Here is a 13,354-nt window from a genome sequence, read left to right as displayed (position 1 = left end):
ACTGGAAACACTCTGCCAAGACCCTTGGCAGGAGCTGGCCTACAGGAATCCTGCCCGCCACAGCAGTGCACAGAAGACAGGGCCTCTGGGCAGACGGGCAGGAGAGAAGGCCGAGTTTGGGGTCTGGCTACAATGTTGGACAGAGCAGGTTTCCCTGGCATATGAACCACCCTACAGGGCTCAGCTTTCTCATGCCAGGGTCAGGATTACAATTTCTTGCTGGCAATTGCTGTGGCTCGCCTGGGAGGAGAAGCAAGGGTTGGGGTGGGGGACGGAAGCAAGCCAGCACACCACCCAGAGTTGGGCAAGCTCATCAGGGCACAGCCACGTGCCTGAAGCACACGGTCACACAGGCAGATGGCCAGGGTTGCCAGGGCTCGCACGAGAGCTGGGGGGGGGCGGGGGGAACGGTGCTGGGCACTGAGCGAGTGGCTGTTTCCACACTGGCAGAACAGGAGCTGCTAACCCAGAAGCAATGCTGCTGGGTTAACACCAGGAAGTCACTTGTCCTAACCCAGAATGAAGGAGCAAAGTCAAGCAGGCTACACAGAAGAAGGATTGGGCATGCTGGAAAAAAAAAAAAAAAAGCATGTCCTATTTTTGCAGAGAGAAGGGGACTGGATGAAACAAATCCCTAAATGGAGAACGGGGGTTGGGAATACAGTCTAGTTCTTTCCCTGCTCCCATGCCACTGACATCAGAACAACAGCTCCAGGGGCTGAGTATTCGTGTGCCACACACCATGCCAAACTCTGTCAGGTGCTACCTCATTTGACCCTACAAAAACCCCACGGGAGGGGGGACTATTTATCATCTCCACACTATTGAGATGTAAACTGAGGCTTAAAGAGGTATGGAAATTGTCACAAAGTTGCATAGCAGACCAATGTAGGTCCAGGATGTGAACCCAAGCCCCCAGGCCCAGAGCTGATGCTCTTAACCACCACCCTGCCCTCCATACCTACCTGAAAATAACCTCTTGCCAGAAGACTAGGAACTACCGTCCAGGAAATGTCACAACAGGTCAAAGTTAAGAGAAAAGGACAAGTCTGTCCTCTACAGGGTGTGGTGGGGAAGGTCAACTCTACCAAGAAGCAGAAAAAAGTCTGCCTGCCTCCAGAAGAAAGCTGACTCTCTCCCCTTCATGATGTCCTTGATCCCAACAAATGCAAAACACTTCCAAGATGCTTGAGGCACAGTGCACAGCAACTATCAATCGTGATGCTCCCAACCTGCAGACCTATCAGTGTGCTGGATGGGAAAATATTGAACTGCACACCCTTAAGGGTAGGGAGAAACCAAAGCTTCATCTCATGATGTTGAGAAAAGCAAGAGAATCCTGTTGCCTGGGCAGGACCGCCCATAAATCCCAGAAACACCAGCATAGAACTCCCCTCTGTCATTACTCAGATCCCATGGCCAGCATGTTCCTTCCACACCAAAATCTGATTATAAAGAAAGGTCAGCAGAAACAGAGCACAAATTCCATCTTGCAAAGGTACAATGGGTTCTCCCCCACCTCCCCACTCTTCTTTTGCCACCCACTTACGCCCTCCTCTTCCCCCACGCCGCCACATGGAAGGGTTTTCACTTCGCTCCGTAACCAGCCTTCATCATGACCCCGACTCTGTGCTCAGAACTAGAAAGACAGCCTTCTTAATTCTCAGCTGAATATGGGTCTAACAGTGGTAGGACACCCCCAAGCTATTCAAAGAAAAACCACCAGAGGAAACGATTTCAAATCTGGCTTTACAAGCATGTGATTTAAAAATAACTCTGCCTTTGTCTGCTACAGATGACTTTCCCTAAAGGGACTGCTGTCCTTAAAGCAATCGCTCAATTCTCTGGGCAAACAGATTCTTATTTTTTCCAGTACCCAGTGCATACCTCCAGAAGAACACTCCCGGGTACTATCTCTGATAGCATCTGTAAGGCAAACATCAAAGTGGTCAGGATGACTCCTGCCATCTCTGCTGACCTGAGGCCATCCAAAATGTTGCACCTTGGATGACAGAGAAGACGGTGCAGGTGGCTACAGCATCCAGCAAGCACCACTCTTCCTGAATCAAGGTGTCAGCCCAGAAAGCTTAGCCATCACCCAATAGCCAGCCACAGGAGGTTTCGACAGATCCCTGGGTTCTTCAAAGAAAACTGTGTTTTTTCAGATATTTGATTTATTCTTTGATCAGACAGAGGAGTAAGGATGGGTGCACAAACAGGAAAGGGGCTTGGGGGGCAGTCACAGTAAGCCGTAAGAGAATTCATAAGAATGCTCAACTGGCCATTCCAAGACACATTTGGGGCAGACCCAGGAATACATTCGTTGTCAACTTATGGCTTAATTTCCTTTCAACCAGACAGGTAGCACTAATGGCACAATGCTACTTAGCATAATTCAAAAGATGCATGCTGAGCAAATATAGAAAACAAATGTTTAATGAAATTGCTTTGCAATTATCTCCTGATTTGCCCAATGTCATAGTTTTATCAACTAACAGCATAGAACTGTGCTCTTATTAACATTATATTTCTTCTTGGCAACCTAATGTCGCCTGACCTTCTCAAAAGTTTTGCCAGAAAACATTACAGGAGGCAAAAAGCATCCACGCACGCATGGCAAGATCCTGAGTTATGCCTAGATTTTGCTGTCCAAATTGAAAGTCTACATCATTAGTTCTCAACAAGGGTGATTTTGCCCCCAGGGGTCATCTGGCAGTGACTGGAGACATTTTTTACTTGTCACAGGGTAGGGGCAGGGAGGGCATGACTGGCATCTAAGGGCTAGGAGCCAGGGATGCTGCTGAACATCTTACAACACATAGGACAGTGGCCCACAGCAAAGACTTACGTGAGACCTCAACAGTGCCAAGGTTGAGAACTCTTGACCTAGACTGAAATGATACAGTTCCCAGAATGCTCAAGGCCACACATGTGCTCTTCCCTTCTGAGGACTTCTTTTCCTCAAGATTAACTTGGTATTTCTATTCTGGCCACCACTGTGATTACACAGAAGGATCAAGAACTTTCTTCCTTTTTAGTTTTGTTTGGGACATACCCTTAGATTTTTATTTTGCATTATAATCTTTATAATGACCAACACTACACGAGTTGTTATGACAGAGTGTTATTGTCTTAGTACTTGGTATTTAAAGAAGACCCTTAAACTTTTTTTTCCCCTTCTTGTTAAGAGTATTATTGAGTTTTCAATTCAAAGAAGAAGATTATTTTGAAGTATGTTTCCATTACCAAAAAAAAAAAAAAAAAAGACATTTAAATAAAGAGCTTATTTCTAGATTCTGGTGCCCCCCTTTGATCCTAGTGCCTTTCCGCTGTGACCAAACAAAACTTCCTGCTGAAAACCAGGAGTCTTTTATCATGGATTGGGGGACCCCAAGTTTTTGAGAGTTATTAATACTGATTCTAGCAAGTTCTGACAAATGGCTTCTAAGGAAGCCTTCAAATCTCAAACCCTGATTCTGAACTCTCAGTAGGAACCAAGATGTGAGCATACAATATTCACATGCCTTTTGGGGAAAAATACAGTATTTCAAACATGGCACTCACATTTGCCAGGGGATAGAGAAATACCTGTCAATTGAGTATAAGAGTTAAGGATGAAACACACAAATCCAATAAATATTGGCCAAAATCTCTTGATATTTCTCTCCAGAAGTGGGAAGGGTTATATATTCTTCCTAAGTATTTTAGGAACATATTTCAGAAGACAATTAAAATCAATGATAAAAGTTGACACAGATACAACAATGACAACTGTTCTCATTAAAAGAATATCTACTGCTAGTCATTTGACCCTTTATACGTATTACGTATAATTTTCACAATAACCCAATCCCATAAAAATTATACCCTTCTTTACAAAGGTAAACTGAGGCTCTGAGAGGTTACATCACTTTCTAAAGCACAAAGTGGTTAAGTCTCTTTGCAGTGACTGAGATACCAGGTACCTTCTCACTGGGGCTCCAGCCCCTTCTCCTTGGTTTATTTTTTTTTATTTTTTGTAATAATAAATTTATTTTTTATTGGTGTTCAATTTGCCAACATACAGAGTAACACCCAGTGCTCATCCCGTCAAGTGCCCCCCTCAGTGCCCGCCACCTAGTCACCCCCACCCCCCGCCCTCCTCCCCTTCCACCACCCCTAGTTTGTTTCCCAGAGTTTGTCTCCTTGGTTTAAATGGTTATTTCACTGATTATCTGTACCTAGGAAGACACAAAACCATGGCCTGTCCAAGGAATAAGAGCTTGGGGTCACATCAAGGAATTTGTTGCCCAGCTTCTGTGGCGGCCTCCTGGGATGGTCAGAGGTTAAGACTTAATTCCATTCCAGCCAGTGGCCTTGAGTTATCATTCAAAGTAGGTTTCAAAGATGGGGGGGGGGGGGAGTCCAGCACAGAAAGACTTTAACTCCAGGACTAATATTTCAAGGCAGGGGTGTTCTCTTCCTCCTTTGAATCATTTCCTTCCATTTTAATCTCACTCTGCATGTCATAGAAATTCTATGTGAGGCAAGGACACGGAGTTCAGTAATCATCTCGAGTACAAGTCCCCCATTGTCCTGCTTTCTGCCTTCCCCTGCAGCAAAGGCCCTTAGCTCGGTGACCTTCCTGACAATTTATCCGGCTGAATCTTTGTTCCTGGTCACCTGTACACGTGAAATGCTTTCTTCCCGTTCATTTTGCACTTTGCAGTGTTAACGGCATGAAGCCAGAGCTGAGCCACCTCAACCAGTGTTTATAGCTGAGCACTGAGCAGTGGGTTTGGAAGTACTGGACATTTCAGGTGATGTTTCTAATGTAATATTTCACCACCACTTACAGTCAACCTTGTGGGCTTTGACATACATGGAAATGAAAAAGAAAAAAGTAAGAACAATTTGGTTTATAGGAATAATGGGGTTCTGGCCCCAAAGAAGGCTAAACCACGCTAAACCATAAGAGGTGCTTTTAGATTCAATTCCTCAATCAATGCAATCGCAAGAGGAAAAGGATGAAAAAGGGATCAGCCCCACACTCCCTTCAGGTGAGAGAAAAATGAATGTAGGTGAGCCACAGCCTTGGAGAGGGTCTACTCGCATCATTCAGCAAGATCTTATATCTATGTATTTGGGGAAGGAGGGCAAGGGGCAATAGAGGAGGTGGGTGCCTACAGTATCCAAACCATTCACTGTAGGCCAGGGTTTCTTAAACTGCAGTCCTTGGATCAGCTGCATCAGTAGTCCCCGGGGTTTAAAATGCATATTCCTGGGCCCTCACCCCAGACCTAAAAAATCAGAATTTTGAGAGGTAGGTCCATAGAATCTGCATGTAGCTGACTCTCCTGAACATACAGATAATCACTGATGTGGGACAACCAGGGCTGTGAGTAAAACACAAGATTCCTCTTTCAGAACTGGCCAGTCTCCTAGACTGTGAAGATATCCATGCCTTCTCCCCACCCCTTGCCCCCATCCCGTCCATCCCTTTCACCCTTTTCCCCATCTGAAGGGAGAATCTTTTTAGAATTTACCTGGTCTGATGGGGCTCTGCATACAGTTCGGGGACGGGATGCCAGGGTGAATGGGTGCAGAGGCCCGACTGCTGAGGTCCATGACCGAGGGGGCCGAGGAGGAAGCTGGCTGCAGCCCAGGAGGGTGAGGACTGTGGTCATGCTGGGATGGGCTGGGGGGAATGCCATTTTCCGACAAAAACTCCTCCAGGTCCATGTATTCCAACTGGAAAGTATCTCCGTCATAGGGAAGGGTTTTGTCCCATAAGGTGGGTCCCAGGAACGCCGACTGGGGGACCGTCGGGCTATTACTCTCATCATCCAGCTTCTTTTCCTTGTCTTTATCTTTACTAAATGCTGCAGAAAACGGGGAAAGTTGGACTTTAAAAAAGAAAAAAAAAAAAAGTGTCGCTTCTTTAATCGCCCCTCCTAGCCTCCACTACAAAACCCTACGTTCAAAATGTTCTCACAAACACCAGGGTTTCTTCTCTGGCTGCTGGCTTTTGTGGATCTAGAGTTAAAAGTTCAGACAGGACATGGATCTCTGCCTGTTTTTCAACATCTTCCTATTTACTTTGGAAAGAAAGCATTAGTCCTTGGGACGGGGCTACAAGCTGATCTAGGATATAAACAAGGGAATGCATTTTGAAGAACGTGATTTGAGGAGACAAATAATTTAGATCTACGGTGAGAAAGTCACACCTGCAGTTACATACAATTGCTGTGATTTTTAAGAAAACAGCCAATAACCAGGCATGATTTCTCTTCCAGGAAATTCATTACAGTAACAATATGAGGTCATTCAGACTTAGCCAGTGAGCTGGGGATTCTAATTTTGGTAAAGTAGGGACTCTCCACCCTCCTTTGAAACCATGCATTGAGGGGTGCCTGGGTTGCTCAGTCGGGTAAGCATCTGCCTTCAGCCTTCAGCTTGGGTCATGATCCCGTGGTCCAGGGATCCAGCCCCACATCAGGCTCCCTGTTCAGCAAGGAGGGAGGGGCAAGAGGACTTTTCCCTCTGCCCCTCATCTCACTCATGCTTGCTCTTTCTCTCTCTCTTGCTCTCTCTCCCTCTCTCGAATAAATAAAATCTTTAAAAAAAAAAAAAGGCAAGAAACCGTGCACTGAGCACTTATTATATACCTGACTCTTTCCACATATAATCTCCAAAAGTCTCACAATAAATCTGCAAATAGCTATTATTCCCATCTAAAATGAAAACATAGAGGCTCTAAGACTTGAAGGAACTCGACCAATGCCTCACACTGGCAGAGGAAAAAAACTGAGAACTTCCTCAGCCCACATATGTTTGTTTAGAAAGCCACTGGGGCACCCTGTATTTTACAAAAGGGGGTTTTCTTTTTTGTGTGGTTTTTTTTCCCCTCCTCTTCTCCAAAGGCTTAAGTGTGATCCAATTCACAAAAATTATACATGTATGCAATCTGTCAAAAGCACAGCTATTGGAAAGGTGATTCCATACCTAATGATGGAGGCATGCAGCTATGTCCTACCTGCAAGTACCGCTCACCCCTGGACGTCTTTAAACACTGCTCTGGATTTTGCCCATTCTAGTACTCAGGCGCGGGTGGAATCTGGGATTAGGGAATCTGGCTTCTGAGTTTCTTCCTCAGAGAAACACAGCCTCCGCTGCCATCCATTCTAATCCTCTAGTCTCATCTCCTGAGAATTTGACTTGAAACACCCACAGATGCAAAAGACTGCAGGCAGCACCTTCCTCCCAAGTGCTACTCCTTAAAGGAGAGTTAAGAGGGAAGCTCAGCTTTGCAGAAGGCGAACCAAACCCCTCAACTTCTGCAATGCAACAGGTTGTCCCTCCACCCCCCCCCCCCCCCCCCCACCCCGCTAGGAGAGAAGATGCGTACTCCCAAGCTATTTGTAACCAAATGATCTTTCAAAGACTTTTACACTCTAAGCCGCAAGGTTCGCATCTGCTCTTGTGACATCGAAGGCTTGAAACCGCATCAGCCCAAACGACGAGTCCCTGGCGGCACCGGCTCGGTCCCGCGCCTCCTCGCCCGACCCCTCCTCTCCCGCTCCAGCCAAGGTGGCCTGGGGGAGGTTTGGGACTTACCAAGAAAAGGCTCAAGCCAGAGGAGGCTCCTGCGCGGTTACACGTGAGCCTGCTCCGCTCTCCCCTCCCACCAGGAAAAGTGCACGGGGAAAGTGTCAGAGCTGGAGGTGCGCACGGTTCCCGCCCAGAGACCGCTCCCCCCGCCCCCCGCCCCGCGCGCCCCGCGCGCCCCAGCCCCAGCCCCCACCCCGCTTTTTGAATTCCCCGTAGCAGGCGAGCCCCTCGCGAGCTCCGGATGCCAAGTAACAGCCACAGTAGCCGGATCCCGAGACCCAGGCTACGCGGCGAGACCCACCCCCCGCCCCGTGCCCCGCGCCCCGCGCCCCGCGCGCCCCGCCAGCAACGGAGCCGGGCCAGGCCCTCCGGTGTGTCCTCCCAGCCCGCCGAGCTCTGCCCTCGCCCGGCGGCTTCGCTCTGCGTGCGGGAGAGCCTCAAGCTAGGGAACACTGACCTGTCAAGTTAGGACTCCCACCTGCGCCGCTGGCCCGGGACCCAGGGCGCCTGGGTCGGACCCAGAGCTATTTTAAACGCTGCTCAGTGAGGGGATTTCCGCGCCCCCCCCCCCCCCATCTCACTCATCGTTTGGTAGGAAGGGAGGGGGGTGATGGGTGAGCTCTTCGAATTTCAACAAAGCAGGGATAGGGCGCCAGGGGACAGGGAGGGAGGGGATGGATGCTCCAGCAGGGCTGCCCGGCCGGGGAAGGGGACCCCGGGGGCGCCGTTCCTTCCCAGAGCGGGGCAGCCAGCAAGGCAGCGCTCACCGTCTTCGTGATGAAGGGGGAGCTTCAGCGGGTTCTCCAACAAGGACCTGAGCACGCCGTAGGGAGGCGGAATAAAGGTGGGGTTCAGGGGGAGCGGTCGGGACATTTTCTCCATCGCGATGCACTCAAGATTTTTTTCTTTAAAAAAAAAAAAAAAAAAAAAAAAAGAACAAGAAAACCCAGCCGCCCCCCCACCCCAAAATGTTGCTGAGCTTTTTTTTTTTTTTTTTTTTTTTTTTTTTTTATTCCTCCGTCCTTTGCCAAAAGTACTCGCTTTCAAGGCGGTGGAGACAAGAAAAAAAAAAAAAATACTTCTGTCTATATTATAAATACATCTGCATCGGAAAATAAAAACAAAAAACTTTCGGGTTCCCGGTGCAGACGGTCCCCCGAGAGCGCGCCAAGTGCCCGGGGGGCTCCTCGGCGACTGGCAGGATGCTCTCACCTGCCTCGAACCCCTCGTCCTGCAAAATGTTCAAAATTGCGAAAAAGAAAGAGAGAAAAAAAATATGCAGATGGCTGCAGAAGGGCGGAAGGCACCGCGCCGGCCCGGCCCCCACGCGCCAGCACCCGAGGCTGGGCGCCGTCCCACCCCACCCCCCTCCCCGCGCCCGCAGCCGCCGCTCCCCCGCGCTCCGCGGCCCCGCAGCGCCCGGCTCAGCGCATCCGGCCGCCCATGTGCCGCGGCCCTGACAAGAGTGACGTCAGGGCCCGCACCGCGCGCCGATAGGCGTGCGGGGGCGGGGCTACGCGCGGCCCCGCCCACCCGCCCCGCCCGCCCCGCCGCCACGTGTTTAGCGTCGTCGCGCGCGCGGATTTTCCAGGACCCTGCAGAGCTGGCCCGCCGTAAAGAGACAGCTGCCAGATCTCCTGGGTCACCGACCTGGTCAGGGAGCCCCACTTTTTCAGGGCAGGAAGAGGAATGAGGAATTTTTATCAGTGGTTTTCAACATGGAAATAATCCGAGGAGTTAAAAACAACAACAACAACAACAACAACAAAAACATAAGCCCAGATGCTCAGGCTGCATCCCAGATCAATTAAATCAGACCTCTGGGCTGACATCCAGGCGTCATTAGTCTTTAAAGTTCCCCGGGGTGGTTCCAATGAGCAGCAGGTTTGAGAATGACTGGTTTAGATCGAATGCAAGATAAATACTCTTCTAAATATTTCTCCTGGCCGCAGCCAAGCTTGGCACCCTCTCACTCTTGCCCCGTCCCCAAAACTATTGAAAAATAACTACTTGCTAGAAGTTCTCCTTTTTTTTTTTTTTTTAAGACACACACAGAAAAAGAGAGGCAGAGACACAGGCAGAGGGACACAGCAGGCTCCATGCAGGGAGCCCGACGTGGGACTTAATCCCGGGTCTCCAGGATCAGGCCCTGGGCTGAAGGCAAGCGCTAAACCGCTGAGCCACCCAGGGATCCCTAAATGCCAGAACTTCTAATGAGATACAAAAGTAAAGTGAAAAAGGGAATGAAAGAGGGAGTGCTGTCAGTGGTTTCCCACATTGTCAGGAGGGCATTGCCTGGGGTAGAGGGCAGAGGACAGACACACACCCACACTAAACGGGGTTTCAGAAATACCTGCTGTAGGAGAGTACAGATGACTGTGCCCGGCTTAAGTTTCAAGATCTGCAGAATATTAAAATAATTTTGTAGGGTCTAGGTCTTCACTGCCATAGCAGCGGCTTCAGCATCTGGCCCTGTGGGTTCCAGCCCTCGGAGCTCAGGGTCGCTGGAGCGCTGCACAGCTCTGGTGTGTGGAGCCCTCTCCCTGCGTGGGGCGGACGCTGGCATCAGGCCTGAAGAGCTCCAGGCAGGCAGGCAGGGTCTTCTCTCTCCCCACATCTCCTCACTAAGATCAGGGTAGCATGATCTGGGGCAGAGTCTGCAAGAAGTAATAGACACAAATTAAAGAAAATGTTCTTTCAAGGAGACACAAAGACCTTCGTAAAGGCTGTCTGAGGTGGAATATGGTGGACTCTGGATGGGTTCCACTTCCCTGAAGGCCCCAGGAGGGAGGTGTAAGAGAGAAGGCCCCTGGAAGCCAGAAGACCAGGAGGGCCACAAATGAGCACAGACTGCCCCAGGCAGGGTGACTTCTAGCGAATCCCTTCCCCTCTGAGCGGGGCTGTGATCAAATGACCTCTACAGTTCTCTTCACTCTAAAACTATAATGAAAAAGTAACATTCTAAGATAGTGTGATGATGTTTCAAATTTTAGCCAAATTCTGAAAACATCAGAATTTCAGCTAATGCCACCTACTTTTGTTGAAGACCAATTGTATGCCAAGAACTATGCTGGAACTGGGGAGAAAAAGATATATAAGACATAATTCTAATGTAATAGGTTATGGCCTGACATATGCAAACGTTTCAATGTAGTCTTAAAAGAGCAAAAATGCATAGATGAAGGTGACACAGGTACTTGTATGAGGAGAGGGATTCCAGATAAGTTGTCTGAGCTGGCACAGAGCTAAAGATCTTTCATGAATTTCCCAAATCCCTCCATTCTATTATACTATTTCTCACAAAACAAAAGACTCTTCCACCATCCTTTCAGAGTGGAAGAGGCTACTTCCCTGCCTTCATTCCCCTACCTACGTGTGAACCCACCAACTAGGAGAGCCGAGAGCAACCTCTCAGATTGGTTAGAAACGGATTATAGATTCCAGGTGCACAAAAGGATAACAGTCCACTAGCATTTCCTGGCACCTCCAAAGGGCTTCACCTGCTCTTGGTTCCCTGCACGTCCTCACTTTCCCACAAAACCCCTATCAATTCAAGTAATTTGGTTTCCCAGAGTGATCTTTTTCTTACCACTGGAGAGAGCCTAATACTGTGGCTTGAATTACATTTCCCATTGCAAATGGATACACTGACATCCTGGTTGATCAACCAGTCTTTTGGGAATTTGATTTATATAATTCAGGTCCTCTGATCAACTCTAGACATGGGCTGCATTGAGGACCAGCCTCGGAGACCAGGATGTTAAAGATACACAATATTTGCCTATGCAGAAATCAAAGGGATGGGAATAGGAAAAAAGAAACTCCAGAAGAGAATGGCATGAGGAAAGAAATGAAGAAAGAAAATTGGTAGACACAATTTGAGGACATGTTTTCATTCCTCTTGGATAAACAAAAAAGGAGTGGAATTGGTACAACATGGGGTGGAGATATATCTGAAACTGCCAGGACACTTGGGGGGCTCAGTCAGTCGGCATCTGCCTTCGGCTCGGGTCATGATCCTGGGGTCCTGGGATGGAGCCCCACATTATCATCACCGGGCTCCTTGCTCCATGGAGAATCTGCTTCTCCTTCTCCCTCTGCCTGCCACTCCCCCTGCTTGTGTGACCTGTCTTTATCAAATAAATAAATAAAATCTTAAAAAAAAAAAAAGAAAAGAAAAGAAACAAAACTGCCAAACAGTTTTGTTTTCTGTAGTAGGTGAATTCTCCTGCGTTGCCAGCAGCAATTGAGAGTTCTGGTTGCTCTGGATTCTCACCAACATCTGGTGGTGTCAGTTTCTTAAAATTTTAGTCATGTTGAGTGGGTAGATAGCAATGTCTCGCTGTGCTTTTAAGTTGAATTTCCCTGATGACAAATTACGTTAACCACTTTTTCATGTGTTCATTATTCATTATATATCTCCCTTTGCAAAGTATCTATTCAAGCTCCTGGCCCATTTTAAAATTGGGTTGTTTTTCTTGTTTTTATTGAATTTAGGAGTTCTTTATATATTTTGGATACAAGTTCCCTTGCCAGGTATATGTGTTGTGAAGATTTTCTTCCTTTCTGTGGCTTGCCCATTAATGTTTTAACGTTGTCTTTCCATGAGCAGAGGTTTTTGATTTTGATGAAGTTCAATTTACCAATTTATTTTTTATGATTATTATTTCTGTGAACTAAGAAACCTTTGACCACCTGGAGTCCTGGAGATACTTTCCTCTAAAACTCTTACAGTTTTTCCATTTAGATCTATGAACTCTCTCAAATGAATTCTGTATATAGTATTGAGGTAGGGGTTGAAGTTTTGTTCTGTTTTTTTTTTTTTTTTCTTTTGTTTTGTAGGGACTTCCAATTGTTCTAATAGCAATTACTGAAAAAGATGTTCATTTCCCCCTTGAGTTGATTTGGTGGGTTTATATGACTGTATATTTGTGGGTGGTCAAAACCTTTGACCTCAAGGGACAAAATATTCAAGGATAGAATAATGTTATTTTTAAGTTTCCTAGGCTCTGATTGTTATCAAGCAACAGAACAAAGTTCATCAAAGTTCATAGCTAAAATAAATGGCTTGCTTTCAATGGCTCATTTGGTTTGTCACAAGACCTTCTACAAAGTTGTCCACATTAACTTAAATAAAAGCCCAGAGGCAGAAACAATGACCAACTTGCTTTTTATGTACATGAGCAAATATTCATCTTTTGGATGCTCCTGGTTACCACTCTCAATATTTCAATGCTTAAAAAAGAGTCAAAATAAAATCTTTTGTTAGAAAAGGGCAAACAAATAAATATTCTAAAAAGAACATCTGACAAGTCAGTGGAAAACTCTTCAAGGAGGAAAGGATATAGTAGATGCTCCTGAGGTGTGAAACTATTCTAAAAATAGGAATGATCATAAAAGAAAGGTTTCTCAGAAACTTCTTAAAAGATACCAGCACAGCCTGACTCTGCTCTGAAGCTCTGGAAATCAGCTTCTGCCCAGCCAGTGGTTTCCACCTGTCCAGTCATTTCAGGATTTTGAGTTCTGAGGTTGGGCAAGGAAGTCTTTCTCACAGCCCAGTGGGTGCAGAGGGGAGGCATCCATGTCGGCACCAGCTCTGCAGGTCTGCAGAAAGAGCTTTGAGGTGTAAGAAGTGTCTGTGTTTCAGATTCCCAATGGGTGTGAAACCTTGCTGAGCATACAATGCCTGCCACTGTACCCTACCAGGGGCTGGGAGCCTGGGGTGGATAGAGCCCAACTTTGTGGTTATGAAGGGCTTTATACA

The 13,354-nt window shown here is 47.3% G+C and overlaps 1 protein-coding gene across 6 annotated transcripts in view; it reads right to left on the bottom strand.

Annotated features, from left to right (window-relative positions):
• Positions 1–10,094, bottom strand: part of HLF (HLF transcription factor, PAR bZIP family member) — a 50,428-nt gene extending 40,334 nt beyond the window's left edge. The window contains exons 1-2 of one of the 6 annotated variants that reach the window (XM_038547795.1): positions 9,944–10,094; positions 5,526–5,861 (exon numbers count right to left, since the gene is read on the bottom strand). In XM_038547795.1, the coding sequence (XP_038403723.1) occupies positions 5,526–5,721 (196 nt within the window). In that variant the 5' untranslated portion in view covers positions 5,722–5,861; positions 9,944–10,094. Of the gene's footprint in view, positions 1–5,525; positions 5,862–7,015; positions 7,237–7,596; positions 7,732–8,047; positions 8,230–8,357; positions 8,967–9,943 lie in introns of those variants that run through there. The other 5 variants (XM_038547791.1, XM_038547790.1, XM_038547793.1 and 2 more) reach the window with 5 other exon arrangements.
• Positions 10,095–13,354: the final 3,260 nt, after the last annotated feature.

Source organism: Canis lupus, chromosome 9 (assembly GCF_011100685.1).
Source record: "Canis lupus familiaris isolate Mischka breed German Shepherd chromosome 9, alternate assembly UU_Cfam_GSD_1.0, whole genome shotgun sequence".
Taxonomy (NCBI): domain Eukaryota; kingdom Metazoa; phylum Chordata; class Mammalia; order Carnivora; family Canidae; genus Canis; species Canis lupus.
The sequence above is the reverse complement of the archived record's forward strand: the minus strand, read 5'-3'. Positions and strand labels throughout refer to the sequence as shown.